This window comes from Saimiri boliviensis, chromosome 10 (genome assembly GCF_048565385.1).
Source record: "Saimiri boliviensis isolate mSaiBol1 chromosome 10, mSaiBol1.pri, whole genome shotgun sequence".
Taxonomy (NCBI): Eukaryota; Metazoa; Chordata; class Mammalia; order Primates; family Cebidae; genus Saimiri; species Saimiri boliviensis.
The window spans coordinates 94260001-94275614 of NC_133458.1; the positions used below are offsets into that span (position 1 = coordinate 94260001).

The window sequence follows — 15614 nt, forward strand, 5'->3', positions numbered from 1 at the left end:
GCCATTGAACAGGATATGCATCTGCAAGAGAAAGCTGTAAAAGACATCTTGAGGGAAGAACCACTGAAGAATGGTTTTATTTGTATTTGTATTCATTAATGCTTAAGCTATAATAGGTGATCAGTGGATGATTGCTGAATGAATGAATGAATGATTTAGAGACAGCAAATGTTGGAGGTTGGAGAAAGAGGAAAAGGAAAGAGTATTCCAATATAGGTTCTAAGCTTTAGTCACAGTGTGCTCTGAGATTGAGATCTGTTAACAGAAGTAGGGAAGTAGACTTGGGACATTAACCATCAGTTTAAAAGGCAGATTTGGAACTTAGGAGAGAGAAAGTGGTACATGAGTTAATATTTGTGATTTATTCCCAGGGGGATGATATTTGAAGTTATGTAAGAAAGTGAGTTTTCAGAGAGGATATTGAGAGAAGAAGCCAAAGAAGAAACTTTGGAGAGTACTCGTATTTGAATTGGGAAGAAAAAGCACACAAGAAAGGGCATGGGATGATGAAAATATTCATGCAATTTCACATAAAGGAATAGTTTTAAGAATAAGGCAAGTTGGTCAATAAATGACAAGTAATTCAGAGAAGTTAAAGAATTAGTTGAGGAAAATGAATGGATTTAGCAATAGGAATTATTTTCATAAAACAGTATAAACCAGATCTGGAAAGTTGCAAGGAGGGAGAAGATTAAAAAAAGTAATGATAATTTCTTTCTTTATTCAGCTTCAGTTGGCAGAAAAAGACAAAGAAATAAGTGGTCTGACTTCACATTTGGAAAGCCTCTCCAGGGAGAAGGTATTGAGCAATGTAGTTTAAAAAAGTATATCATATGAAACCAAATAATAATACAGCTTTATGAAGAGACACATTTTATAGTTCATGTGACAAGAGCCTTTAAAAAAATTGAATGACTAAAGACTGAAATAGATGTTAAGACTCTTAGTGAAAAGTGTTGAAAATTATTAGTTTGGTCTTTATTACTTATTTTGTATTTAACAAATAAGCTTTACAATGTTTAAATTAGAAAAACAGTGAAATTTATAAAAATTACTTAAACTGTTTATCTCGTTTTCTTTTGTAATAGGAAACATTTTTGAAGTTTAATGACTTACAGCATAACCTCACATTCACATAGAGTGATACATTTGTAATGTAAAAGATGCTATAATGCAGCATTTCTGAAAGTGTGATTTGTGGTCCTTTTTGTGGTCTCCAATCCCCTTTCAAGTGCCTGCAAAGAAACAATTTTCATAATAACACAGATTTTTCTCCCTACTGTTAGATTTGCACTGTGTGAAAGTAGTGTGGGAATACTGCTTGTGTGTTGTTATGAAGTAAGGCAGTGGCACCAAACTGCGTTAGTAGTTACTGTATTCATCACCACCATGTGCTCACAGTAGAGGGAAAAAAAGCCAGTCTTACTGAAGATGTTGAAACAGGAAAAATGTGTTAGTTTTATTTACACTTGACCCTTGGGTACATGTCTTTTTGGTATTCTGTGTGATGAAACAAAAAGTACCCCTAAAGTTCTTTTGTTGCCTGATGATGTGTGATGGTTAATAAAGGTAAAGCGCTAGTGTGATTGAGCTGTGAGTTGAACTAGTCTCTTTTTTAATGGAACACAATTTTTACTTAAAGAACAACTTCTATATTCAGATTTGGGTATTTGGCAAATATTTTCTCAAAGTGAAATGAAATGAGCCTATTATTTCAAGGAAAAAGTTGTTATTATTTGTTACCACTGATAATATTTAAGCTTTTAAGCAAAAACTAAAATTTTGAAAAACTGGTATCTTCCACTGTGACTTTGATGCTTTCCAGTGTTTATAAACATTTCTAATAAGATGAGTGTAATATTTAGACTGTATTTTTTTTATTGTATAGCAAAATTTGCCAGCATTTAGAAGATCCACGTAACCCATTGAACCAGTAGTTTTCCAAATGACCAGCGATGTTTCAAAATCATGCATCATAAAAGTGCCATTCTAAGTGCAAGTTTGACCTCGAGATTGGATGGGGTTACTGTGATAGTTATGAAATTCTGATTTTTCAACTCTTAACACTTTTTCCACATTTCTCCTTTGGCATTCTCCTGTAAGGACAAACCTTCCTTTGTCCTTTTTTTTTTTTTTTTTCTTTGAGACGGAGTTTCACTTTTGTTACCCAGGCTGGAGTGCAATGGCGTGGTCTTGGCTCACCACAACCTCTGCCTCCTGGGTTCAGGCAATTCTCCTGCTTTAGCCTCCTGAGTAGCTGCCTTTGTCCTTCTTGATGTATGTCTGTGTGTTGTTGTTCCAGCAATAGTTTTCTGATGCCAAAACTGATATTCTAAAATTCACTTCAATTCTGATACTGACTACCACGAGTTAGCATAGACCCCACAGGTTAAGGGCTCAGTCCCACAAGACTGCTCCCATTTTAGAGGGCAGTTACAAGTGAGGTCCTCAGCGTACTGATAACCAATCATTTTCTTATACTTATTCACACATAAGTACTTAGCAGCAAAAAATATTATTTACTATTAATAACAGTGGAAAAAATGTGGCAGGTGTAGAATTTTCTACTTGTGGCATCATGTCAGTGCTCAAAAAGTTTGAGTTTGGAACATTTGGGATTTTGGATTTTCTATCAGGGAAGGCTCAACCTATGTATTCTTTTCCTCACTTAATAGTACTATATTCTGAAAACCATTCCATATATAAATCATAGAAATCCTCCACCTTTTTTTAAACAGCTGTATAATATTCCATTGTACATACCATAATTTTTTTAACCAACCTCCTGTATTTGGGCATTTAGGTAGTTTCTAACATTTTACAAATAATGCTGCAATGAATGATTCTGTGCTGATATGGTTTTCTAGTGTTTGGGGTGGTGCCTTCAGGGTAGATTCCCTGAAGGGAATTCTGGAAGTGTGATTGCTGGTTTGAAGGGTAAATGCATGTACAGTTTTGTTAGAGATGGCCAGATCCCCTTTCATAGGGTTTGTATTATTTTTTGTTTCCACCAGCCATGTATGAGAAATGGACATGTTTCCCATACAAATTGTAATCAGGCTTTCTAATTTTTGCCTATGTGATAGATTAGGAATAGTATTTATTATAGTGTAGTTTTAATTTGCATCTCTATTACAAGTGAGGTTAAGTATCTTTTTTGTGAGTTCTTTAGTTCATTATTTTCTGATTTTGGTTTGTTTTACTTACCTTATTTTACATGTATATATTTACCCTGTTAGAGATATTAGCCCTTATTTGTGATATATACATAGTAAGGATTTTCTCCCCGTTTATCATTTTCTCTAGTTTATTTGACTTCTGACCATGGTGACTTTTACCATATAAAAGTTCTTTATTTTCGTGTAGTCTAACGTGTGGTACTGCCTTGACCAGCAGTGTCAGCACCGTGTGGAAACTCGTTAGAAATACATATTCTTTGCCGGGTGCAGTGGCTCACACCTGTAATCCCAGCACTTTGGGAGGCCAAGGCTTGCAGATCACCTGAGGTCAGGAATTTAAGACCAGACTGGCCAACATGGTAAAATTCTGTCTCTACTAAAAATGCAAAAATTAGCCAGGTGTGGTGGCTCAACACCTGTAATCCCAGCTACTTGGGAGACTGAAACAGGAGAATTGCTTGAACCTGGGAAGTGGAGGCTACAGTGAGCCGAGATCGCGCCACTGCACTACAGCCTGGACAACACAGTGAGACGCTGTATCAACAACGACAACAAAAAGCGTATTCTTGGACCCTGTCCCAGTCCTGCTGAATCAGCAACTCTGGAGATGATGGCCCAAAATATGTGTTTGACAAAAGCCCTCCAGGTGTTTCTGATTTATGCTCAATTTTGAAAACCACTGATGTGTTGCATTTGAATTTTTAGTTTTTCATAAAAAGCGGTCCCTACACCCATGTTATAGAGGAATTCACTTGTCTTTGTTCTGATATAGTTTCAGGTGTTTTTTTTTGTTTGTTTTTGGTTTTTTTTTTGAGATGGAGTCCTGCTTTGTTGCCTAGGCTGGAGTGCAGTGGTGCAAGCTTGGCTTACTACTACCTCTGCCTTTGGGTTTAAGTGATTCTGCCTCAGCCTCCCAAGTAGCTGGGATTACAGGCGCCTGCCATCACACTCAGCTAATTTTTGTATTTTTGGTAGAGATGGGGTTTCACCATGTTGGCCGGGTTGGTCTTGTACTCTTGACCTCAGGTGATCCACCCGCCTCGGCCTCCCCAAGTGCTGGGTTTACAGGCATGAGCCACTGCGACTGGCCAGTTTCAGCTTTCTTTACGTTAAAATTTCTTATTTATCCATTTAGAATTTATTCTTGGATATTACAGAGGGAATGAATCTAAGTTTATCTACTTCTAAAGTTCTATCTAGTTGTCTCAGTTCATTTATCAAAATGTCAGTTTTGTGTCAATGATTTGAGATATTGCTTTTATCGTATAATAGATTTCTGTATGCATTTGGGTCTCTTTCTGTACTTTGAGTACGGTTCCATTGGTCTGTCTATTTATATACTAGTACCATGCTGATTTAATTGTAAGAACTTTATAGTCTTTTTTAGTATTTGGTTGAGTTAGTCCTTTCTCGTAACTCCTTGTTTTCAGTGTTTTTCTTGAGGGGTTAGTTTTCCATATCAATTTTAGTACTAACTTTCTAGCTCCAGAAATAAATGATTGTTGGTATTTTTATTGATATTGCATTAAGTGTATACATTAACTTAGGGATAACTAACATCTTGGTGATAGTTCTACCTTTTAATAAAGCACAGGCGATATGGGATGTGTTGTTCAAATCTGTTTTGTGTCTTTCAGGAATTTTAATTTTCTTCATGTGGGTTTGGAAGAATTCGTTTAAAATAAAGTTTATTCCTAAGTATTTTTACTTTTCCTCTTGAAAACAGGATTTTCTCTTTCATTTATGTTGCAACTGTTTATTGTTTTTAAATATGGGGGCTTTTGAACTTTCTGTAGCTTTTAATTTTTATGTAATTTTAAACTCAAGTTGAAAAAGTAGTATAGTGAACTCTCAGATATATTCTTTCCCCACCATTTGACAATAACTGGAGATGAAGACGTAAGAGTCCCTGCATATTGCATCTTCAGTACAAGAATGTTCTTTCAGCCATGTTACACTGACCCAGTGTTGTCATCTAACCCACAATCCATACTAACATCATATCCTTAGTACTTTGTTTATTCTTTATAGCCTTTTCCTCCTTGAGGTAAGATCTAATCCTAATCTGTGATCATAAATTGCGTTTAGTTGTCATGTTTTTAGTTTCCCTTTATCAGGAACAATTTTATACCCTTTTTTAACCTTGACATTTTTGAAAAATATGGACCAGTTATTTAATATTATATTTTGGTTTAGTATTTCATCATGATGAAACTTAGGTTATAAATTTTGCCAGGAATACTACAGAATTTATCCTTCTCAATACTAGTGATCTTTTATTATTTGGTTAAGGTATTGTCCACCAGGTTTACCTACGTAAAATTAGTATTTTCCCTTTGTAATTAACTAAGTAATTTGTAGGGAGATACTTTGAGACCATGTAAATATCTTGTTCTTTATCAAATTTTCACCTAGTATTTTTGTATCTATTAATGATCTTCTAACTCCATCATTCCTTCTACATTGATTAGAATTTTTCTGTAAGAAAAAGCTATCTTTTCTTCCCCCTCCACTTTGTTTATCTATTCATTGGTTTTTTATCATTGTAAACTCATGGATTCTTGTTTCATTCAATGGGTTACAATCTATTTTTATAATCATTTTGATACTCAGATTGTGTCAGATTTAACTAGTAACAGCCTCTGCAAACTAGCTCTTGTGGCCTTTTATTGTATCTTTCATTATTGTTTGAGCACTTATTACTTTCTGATGTAGTAAGATGTTCCAGGCTCATCTTGTTATTTTCCTGTCCCAGCCTGGAATCAGTCTTTTCTCCAAGGAGTCCTGTTCCTTTCACTGGTGAATGTAGTTTAGAAACCAAGATCGGGGCTGTAAGTGTGCCCTTACTGATTCAAAGTCCTTAGCAGATAGAGCTTGAAAATATGTTTCTCCCCCTCTCTTTCCCTCTCTGTATATTAAAAAGCGACGACGACGACGACAACAACAACAACAACAACACACACACACTTCATTAGTAAATACTAGTCTAAAATTCTAATTCTAGTCTAAAACTATAGCAAACATTCTAGTCTTTTCTCTTTCTATAATGTAACTTCCTTTTCTAATTAGACTAAGAACTTGGTCTCAGTTTCCTTGATACATTTACTCAAGTGTAATGTAAATACACTTGAAAATAATTTTAGGATTACTAACCCATACCACTGTGAAAAGCACATCTAACTAGAGTTGAACATTTGTTTCATTTTTTGGCAGGTGGGATGGAGGGTATAAAATTTACCTATTTAGTTGCCCTATGGTGTACTCTCCATGCTCCTTTACTCTCAAAGCATCCCCATGCTGGCAGAAAAGAGGAATATATTATTTCTCCTGTTTACCAGTTGGGAATATCAGAAACATCCTTAACTTGTCAAGTAATTTGTAAAACCAGGGTCATTGTGAGCCATTTTGGGTACTGAAGAAAAAAATATTTAGGCATCCTGGCAAAGGCAATCAGATAAACAGACTCCTGGGAGATGGAACAGTAAAAGATGACTACTTCTGACAAAATCTCTTTCATAAATTGTGATGGCCTTCTGTTTTAGGAAAATTATGAGTCAGCAGTTAATACTGTTTTGCTCAGATAAGATAGCTGCACTAATGTTATCCATGACTTTGTAAAAGTAGGAAAGATCTCCCAGGGATTCTTGATCATTTTTTTTTGTCTAGAACTCTTTGATAGTCTGGTGAAGTCTGTTTTCAGAAAATGATTTAAAATGAATAAAGCAAAATGTGTAGAATCACAAAGGAAACACATTATTACAGTTATCAAAATATTAAGACAAATTTGTAATATATGTGATAGTAGAGTATATACTTATTCATTTAAATGTTAAATCAGATTTAGTAGCATGTCTAATAATGACTAATTTTGAAGTGATCAATATCACTTCAAAGTCTATTTTGAGATGGCTACAACAAATGTAATCTGAAACAAACATAAGATTTAGCAGTGTGTCTAATAATGATCATAATTTTGAAGTGGTGATGAATATAAAGGCTACTTTGAGATGGCTACAACAAATGTAATTGAAACAGATCGATGTGATTTCTGTAGGTGGCCAAGTTACAGGTACTACAACCATTACTGTGTGTTTTTTTGGCCTGTGTTTCCAATGGAAGAAACTCCTAAACTTTAGTAAGAAGTTAGTGAATAGATATAATTTTTTTGCCCATTTAAGTTCATGGTCCTCCTGAAATCTAAACATGGACCTTTTGAGGGGCTTTGTGAATGCCAGTTTAAGAACCTTCTCCAAGTCCACATGTTAGGTTTTGGAGGGGAGAGTTCAGTCTTCTGATTTGCAAAAGAGCCTAATCTTAACTTTCTTGTCCATGTTCATACATTGTGTTTCCCCCATGAGGAGTCAAAGCTGCTTGTTACCAGTCCTGTTCTTACCCTGAATCCTATTTGTGAAGGATTTATTGTATCTTTGGTGGTAGAGTAGGAGTACTAAACTCCCTATTAGGTTGGAACTCTATAAAGTTGCTTGACTGTACCAGTGCATGCATAGATCTTTTGATGAAATCGTTGACTCTATTTCAATAGTATGTTATTTGCTTACAGAAGAATTTAACTATACTTCTTTAATGTGCATAAACTTCTGAAGAAGCATTTTATCATCTCTAACTTACTTTTTCTTTCTTTTGAATTGTGTTTGAAATATTTCTTGGATTTAACCTTTCCTTTTTTCTGTAGTCACATGCCAGTCTTGAATTACTGTAGCAGCATCTCTGGGGTTTTCTGTCATGGCAAGAGATGAAGGACATCTTTTGAGTGCCTGCCTTGTTCTAAATATATCTCTCATTTCTCAATAGCCCTGTAAGGCTTAGAAAAGAGAAATTCCTTAGGGCTGTTAGTGCTGTTCTGATGATCCAATCTAGGTCAGCTTGATTCTAACCTACCATGCTGCACTGCTTTCCTACTAATTTGCTTCTTGTTTTGAGTATGCCCATTATTCTTTTTTCTGAATTAACCTTACTAGGGACCATTCTTACCATGCTGTTATTCAAAACCTGAAGGCTCATTGTAGTAAACTGCATGATAGATTTGACATATATGACCTCCAACTTGTCTTCTCAGCTATATCTCCTGCCTGAGACAGGGTCTTGCTTTGCTATGTTGTTCTCCAGCTGCTGGGCTCAGGTGATCTTCCCTCCTGAAGTGCTGGGATTATAGGGGTGAGCCACCGTTCCTGGTTCCTGCTATTCTTAATACGCATTCTTTGTTCTAGCCATATTACTCATTTACCAAGCCTGAAATATGTTACTATTTCTCATGTCTTCTGTATCTTTTCATGTACTTTATGTCTAGAATGCGATTTATCTGCTTGGTGAAAATTCCTTAGGATCCACCTCAAATGGCTCTTCTCTATGGTCTCTTCCTAGTATATAGTGTTTCCATTTTGATACATTGCATTTTTCCTTCATCTCTGTACAAGTCAACTTATTGCAATTAATTGTTATTTATCTAGAGTTGTACCTTCTATTAGACTGAAGTCCTTGAAGGCAAAATTCATTTCAAGTTAATCTTGTATCTCTAGTTCCTAGTATAGTACCTGCTACGTAACAGATGCTGTGCTAGGTATCTTGAATGAGTATTTTCTTTTTTTGCTTAAAATTTCACGTCTTATTTTTGCAATAAAATAATAAGTCATTGAAAGGCAGGAATGCCATTTTAACCTCACAGTTTTACACAGTACCTGGCATAGTTGATACACGGACATGTATGCTATGAATAGACTTGCTTAGAAAGAACTTTTAATTGCTACATCTCTTTTTTAAAAAAATTTATTTATTTTACTTTAGGTGCATACTGTATCTGGCATCTCTCCCCATGTTATCCCTCCCCACCCTGCCCTCCCTGCTACATCTCTTATCAAGTCTAAGTTGACTTGCATTTTTCTTAATGTTTACCAGTTTTGCTCTTGATGGTGACTTTCATTTTAAGGTTACTTAGTCCAGTTTTTGGATCATTTATATAGGTAAAAGTGTGTTAACTTAGACAAACAGAGTCTCATTTTTACCCCCAAGAAATGACAAGCAGCAAAACCAGCTAATCTTTCCAGACTAAAAATTTTTATTCTTATAACCTTTGTTAATAAGGCCTCTGGTTGATTTTTTTTTTAAATAACAATTCTGTTAAGGTACAGTTTATATGTAGTATTCATTTAAATGCGTTTTGATGACTTTTGGCAAATGCATGTGGTTCTGTAACTACCATTTTACTTACTTAAGCAGTATAACGTTTCCATTTTTGCATTACTGCACAAAGTTCCCTCTTGCTCATTTGCAGTCATCCCCTTCTGCTACCACCACCCACCGTCCCACCCTGTCCTAGAAAAACCTCTGGTCTGCTTTCTGTCCCTGTTGTTTTATGGCTTCTAGCATTTCATGTAATTGCAATGATGCAGAAGTTATCCATTCACTAGCAGATAGACATTAATCCTCTTGCCAGCTGATGGACATTTAAATTATTTCTGATATTTTGCTATTAGAAATAATGCTGCTATGAACATTCCTACCCAGGTCTTTTTGTGGACATATGTTTTCATTTTTCTTGGGTAGATACCTATGAGTGGAATTGTGGGCTTATGTGGTAAGTGTATGTTTTTAATGAAACAGCCAATTTGTTTTCCAAACTGGCTGTACCATTTTGTATTCCCACTGGCAGTGTATGAACATTGCAGCTGCTCCATATCCTCACCAGCACTTAGTATTGCCAGTCTTTAATTTTAGTCATCCTCGTGGGTGTGTTTAGTGTTATCTTATTGTGAATTTAATTTTAATTTCCCTGAAAGCTAGTGATGCTGAGCATCTTCGTGTGCTTACAGGCCATTTGTACATATTCCTTTGTGAAGTTTCTGTTCAAATCTATTTTTTTTAGTTGAGCTGTCATCTCTGTTTGTAATAGTTCTTTATATATCCCAGATAAAATTCCTTTGTCAGGTATTTTGGTGATGTTTTCTTCCAGTCTGTGGTATGTTTTTTCTTTTCTTACAGCATTATCTTTTGAAGAGCAAAAGACTTGAATTTTGAGGTAGTCCAGTTTATCTGTATTTGTCTTAATGATTCATGCTGTTTGTCCTGTCTTAAATTTTTGCCTAAATCAAGGTTATGAAGTTTTTCTCCTATTTTTTTCTTCTAAAAGGTTTGTAGTTTTAGCTCTCTTACTTTAGATTTAGGATCTATTTATGTTTTATATGGTATGATATGTAGTCAGTTTATTTCGTAAATAAATACCCAACTTTTAAAAATCATATTGAAAAGACCATCCTTTTTCTCCATAGAATTTACTCCACATCTTGAGGTATTTTCAGTGTTGAAAATACTCTCTAAGTATGGGTCTGCTTTTAGACTCTATCTTCTATTTTATTGACTTTTATCAGGGGTCAGCAAAGTAAGCTAAATCTGGCTTATATAAATAAAACTTTATTAGCACATGGCCATGCCCATTTATGTAGGTATCATCTATGACTGCAACTGCAGAGACAGATTTTAGTAGCTGCAACAGAGACTGTTTGGCCTGCAAAGGTGAATATATCTATTGTCTCCTTTGTGGAAAAAGATTGCCAGCTCCTTATCTGTATTCTTATGCCAATACTATACTATCTTGTTTACTGTAGCTTTATAATACATCTTGAAATCAGGTTGCATAAGTCTTCCAACTTTGTTCTGCTTTTTTTCTTTTTTATTAAAGAAAGAATCTTCCCCTATCCTCTAGGTTGGAGTGAATGGCTTCATTGTCGCTCACTGCAATCTTGACCTCCTGGTGCTCAAGTGATCCCCCTGCCTCAGCCTCCCAAATAGCTGGGCTCAAGTGATCTTCCTGCCTCAGCCTCCCAGATAGCTGGACTACAGGATATGCCACTGTACCCAGCTAATTTTTTTCTTGTTTTCTTTTCGTTTCTTTTCTTTCTTTCTTTCTTTTTTTTTTTTTTTTTTTTTGAGGCAGGGTCTTACTCTGTCACCTAGGCTTGAGTGCAGTAGTGCCATCATGGCTCTCTGTAGCCTTGATGTCCCAGACTCAGGTGATCCACCTCAGCCTTTTTGAGTAGCGGGGACTACAGGCACATGCTACCACACCCAGCTAATTTTTGTATTTCTTGTAGAGAAAGGGTTTTGCCATGTTGCCCAGGCTGGGTCAAGTGATCCACCCACAGCCTCCCAAGTGCTGGGATTACAGTCATGAGCTACTGTGCCTGGCAGTTTTAAAATTTTTAAATTGAGATAGGGTCTTACTATGTTGCCCAAGCTTGTCTCAAACAGGCAGTCCTCCTGCCTTGGCCTCCCAAGGTGCTAGAGTTACATGTATGAGCCACCATTCCCAGCCTGTTCTTTCTGCTTTTTACATATGAACTGTTACAAGACCTTTGTATTTCTATGTATATTTTAGAATTACTTTGTCAATTTGTAAAAAACCCTACTGGGATTTTGATAGGCATTGCATTGTATTTACAGTTAACTGTTGTGGGGAGGGGTGGTGGAAATTAGTAGGTAAAAATAAGTTTTCTAGTCCATGAACACATTGTATGTCTCCATTTGTTTATGCTCTTTTTAATGCATTATTTTGTTTAGTGTATAGGCTTTGCACATCTTTTGTCTATTTATTCCTAAATATTTTATCTGTTGATTTTACTGTAATTTTACAGTTATTTGTTGCTGTATGTAGAAATACAATTGGTTTTACATATTGACCTTGTATACTGCAACCTGGCTAAATTATTTACACTCATTTTCCTAGCTTTTATAGATTTTTGGGGATTTTTTAATGTACATCCTCATAACATTGTGAATAAAGATAGTTTTACTTCTTCCTTTCCAATCTACCTTAATTTTGCCTTGATCCACTGGCTATTTTGAATGGAAGTGTTAAGAGCAGACATCATTGCCTTATTATTATTGATCTCATTATGATCTTCAGTAGAATCATTCAGTTTTTCTCTGTTAAAGTTCATGGTAGGTTTTTTAACTGCCCTTTATGAGGTTAAGAAAGTTCCTTTTTATTCTTTGGTTTCTGAGATTTAAAAAAAAACATGAATGACTTGAATTTTGTAAAATATTTCTTCTGCATCAATTGAAATGATCATATTTTTTCCCTTTAAAAGGTAAATTACATTGATTGATTTTTGGATGTTGACCTGCATTTGGTTTTTGTGTGTTAAAGTAACTTTTTTTTTTGGTGAGAAAGCCCATTTGACTATGTTTTTTTTGTGTTTTTTTTTTTTTAAATATTACTGGGTTTGACTTGCTATAATAAGTTAAGGCTTTTGCATTAATATTTATGAGTGATAAGGTCTCTAGTTTTTTTGTGAAACCCTTGTTTTAGGTTATCAGAATAGTACTGGCCTTATAAAACAAGTTAGGGAATGTTTCTTTGTTTTTTGAAAGAGTTTATACAGGACACATCTTTTAAAAAAATCTTAAAATGATAGAATTCCCTGTTTTTCTTTTCTTTTTTTTTTTAGAGTTTTTATTCATAGCTAAGTTATAAGAGATTCACAGTTTGCCCTAAATTAAATCAATGAGAATGGTGTACTTTCTTGGCACAAATAAATTTGAAAATACATTGGCTTTATCCTACTTTCTGATTTTGTTATATGTGGAGGTTACATTTATGAGAAGTTGAGTCAGCTTTTCTAACTCTTCCCAGTTGCATTCCAACTTCATAATAGGAAATAATTTTGTTGCTGTATTTTGACTAGATGTTTAATACTGCTGTAATTATGAAGTATTTTGTTGCTTTGCTTATTCACCTTTGTTTTTGTTAATTTCAGGAACTTACAAGGAGTCTAGAAAATCAAGCAGAAAGGAAAATGGAAGGTCAGAATTCCCAGAGTCCTCAATGTTTCAACACATGTTCAGAGCAAAATGATTATATTCTCACACTGTCAAATGCACAACCAGTTCTGCAATATGGTAATCCTTATGCATCTCAGGAAACAAGAGGTTATTACAGTATTTTTGGTTTGGGGTTAGCTGCATCTGGAGATTCTTCTATGGTTTATATTTTCATGGATTAGCAAATTGCTGGTACAGTCAACTCTAAGACAAACATTTTATTTGTATAATTAGCAGTTTTAGTATTTAACACTGTAACTGGCCTCATTTAGAAGTGATGCACCATGAGATGAGTAGTTTATTTGCTAATTACATATAGTTCACAATTTAAAAAATTGCCTGGGTTAAAAATAAAAACATCTATTTTTTTGTTGTACCAAAGTGGTTCTTTATATCCTGTTCATCATATCTATACATAGAGACATTAATTTTAGTAATTAGTTTCACTCTACCCTTCCAAAAATTTTATTACAGATGGAGCAGATGGTGCTTTTTACCCAGATGAAATACAAAGGCCACCTGTGAGAGTCCCCTCTTGGGGACTGGAAGACAATGTTGTCTGCAGCCAGCCTGCTCGAAACCTTAGTCGGCCTGATGGCTTAGAGGACCCCGAGGATAGCAAAGTAAATTGAATTTTCATTGTATGAGCCTGTCCCTCTTTTATTTTCTGGCTTATGTAGAGAGGTAAGGGTATGTGTGCATGTGTGTATCTTTGTGCATGCATGCGTGTGTGTGGAATGAGTGTGTGTGCTTGTGTTTGCACACAATTGCCTGTTTGATTTTTTAAAAAACCTTCTTGTATTTAAATTTGAAAAATCTATCAGTATGCTTCAGATTACTTTTTAGGATTTATATACTAAAGTAAAAGATTAAGTTCAGAGAATAATCTTAGAATATTAGAGTTATCAGATAGTTTAATCTTACTCACTAAGTAACTAACTATACTTTTTTGATGATAGATGTACTAGGCTAGAAGCGGCAAAGTGTTAATGGCAATATTATGCTTCAGTATGCATCTTTTCATTATGGCATTTACATCTCACTTTAGATTTTAGTGTGGACTCTTGAGTCAGAAAAAGAGAAGTATATGTATCCTGGTGGTTTTCTTTTTTGGAGAAGTAATATTTGAGATGTCTTTACTATTTAGGATTTCTTATTCTCTGGCAGCAACACAATACTGATGATGACTAAGTTTGTATAGCATGCCATTATTTTTGTAACTTTTATTTAAGAGATTCATTCACCATTTAATGAATCGGTTTGTTTCCTTACAACAGCTCTTTTTGGATAATAGGTTATTTTCTTCATAGCAGCTCTTTTTGGATTTCCTGTGCATAAGATGAATTTAAAAGAAATGCTTTACCGTGCTTTTTGCAAGTACAGTGGTATCATGACCTGTTTCTTATTTAATCTAGTTTGCTGCATTTAATTGCTATTAACCTTTGCAGAAACTGATCAGTGTTCAGGCAGGCATGATTTTAGCCCTAGTGCTCAACACCCATAATGGAGAAAAATGTATTTCTCCCTCTTGCCTTTTGGCCTCCTATGTCCATTACTGGGAATAATTAGGAAAACTGTCAGAACTTTTGTAGCCTATTTAAGGTCTAGAGTATCATCTTACTGCTTTTTCACACCTTTACTTCACATTTTGCATATTTAATCTGATCATTCTTGGCACAGATGTTACATGTGACAAGCCCTTCTCTTCCGTAGTCATCTGCTTCAGTTTAATTAGCAGAATGTTCTTTCTGATCTGTGTGCTTTGCCCTCCTGCAAACCCATGAGAAACAGTGTTAGAGTCTTGTGCTCATTTGCTGACATGCTTAGATTTGGTAATGAGATGGAGGACTCTTAATATGCACACCTTGAGTAACTTTATTTTGCAGTCAGAAGATTTTTCACGTTAGACAGTGATTCTTATGTACATTCAGAATTAAAAAGAATTCTCGTCATTACAACAAAAATCACTTGCAAATGAAATGTTTTAATAAGTAATTTTAGTAAGAATATGGAAAGCAAATTTGAGTTGACTTGTTTTCTTTCTGTTTCTGCCCTGGGAGTGATTAATAGCCACAGGCCCTAGCACTTTTGAGGCAGGGTTGAGATGACCTACCTACTTTTTCAGCCTACCTTAGGGCCTACACCTGCCATATCTCTGCTCTTTTGCACCGGAAACTGGTCAGTTGTCAAATCAAAAACCTTTTGTGACTCCCATTTATCTAATGATTGTAATAACTTTAATATCATAATTATGACAGCAGCAAACATTTCTATACCCCTCTTTGCCATTAATGCTGAGCTCTTTAGACAGAGTCACTTATTGTTCTTTATAGCAGTCCTATGAGGTAGGAACTCTTACTCTCACAATTTTATAGTGGAGGAAACCAAGAGACAGATTAAATAGCTTGCCCCAAATCACATAGCTGCTGTGGGTAGAAACAGGATTGAACCTCATGAAATTGGCTAGAGAAGCTGTGGTTTTAGCCACCTGTCAAATGGACTAAACCAGAGGTTTTCATACTTTCTTAGTTCATGGCACCCTTAGCATCTCAGTAATTTTTTTCACAGTTACTCTTAGGTCAAAAGAAATACAGTAAGTCC

General features: G+C 35.2%; 1 protein-coding gene across 13 annotated transcripts in view; it reads left to right on the forward strand.

Annotated features, from left to right (window-relative positions):
- The window catches only part of TAX1BP1 (Tax1 binding protein 1), a 103887-nt gene that overhangs the window by 57131 nt on the left and 31142 nt on the right, over positions 1–15614 (forward strand). For 4 of the 13 annotated variants that reach the window (XM_074379639.1, XM_074379638.1, XM_074379643.1 and 1 more), the window contains exons 14-16: positions 728–799; positions 12950–13121; positions 13488–13636. In XM_074379639.1, coding sequence (XP_074235740.1) covers positions 728–799; positions 12950–13121; positions 13488–13636 — 393 coding nt within the window. The remainder of the gene's footprint in view (positions 1–727; positions 800–12949; positions 13122–13487; positions 13637–15614) is intronic. The other 9 variants (XM_074379640.1, XM_039473082.2, XM_074379642.1 and 6 more) reach the window with 5 other exon arrangements.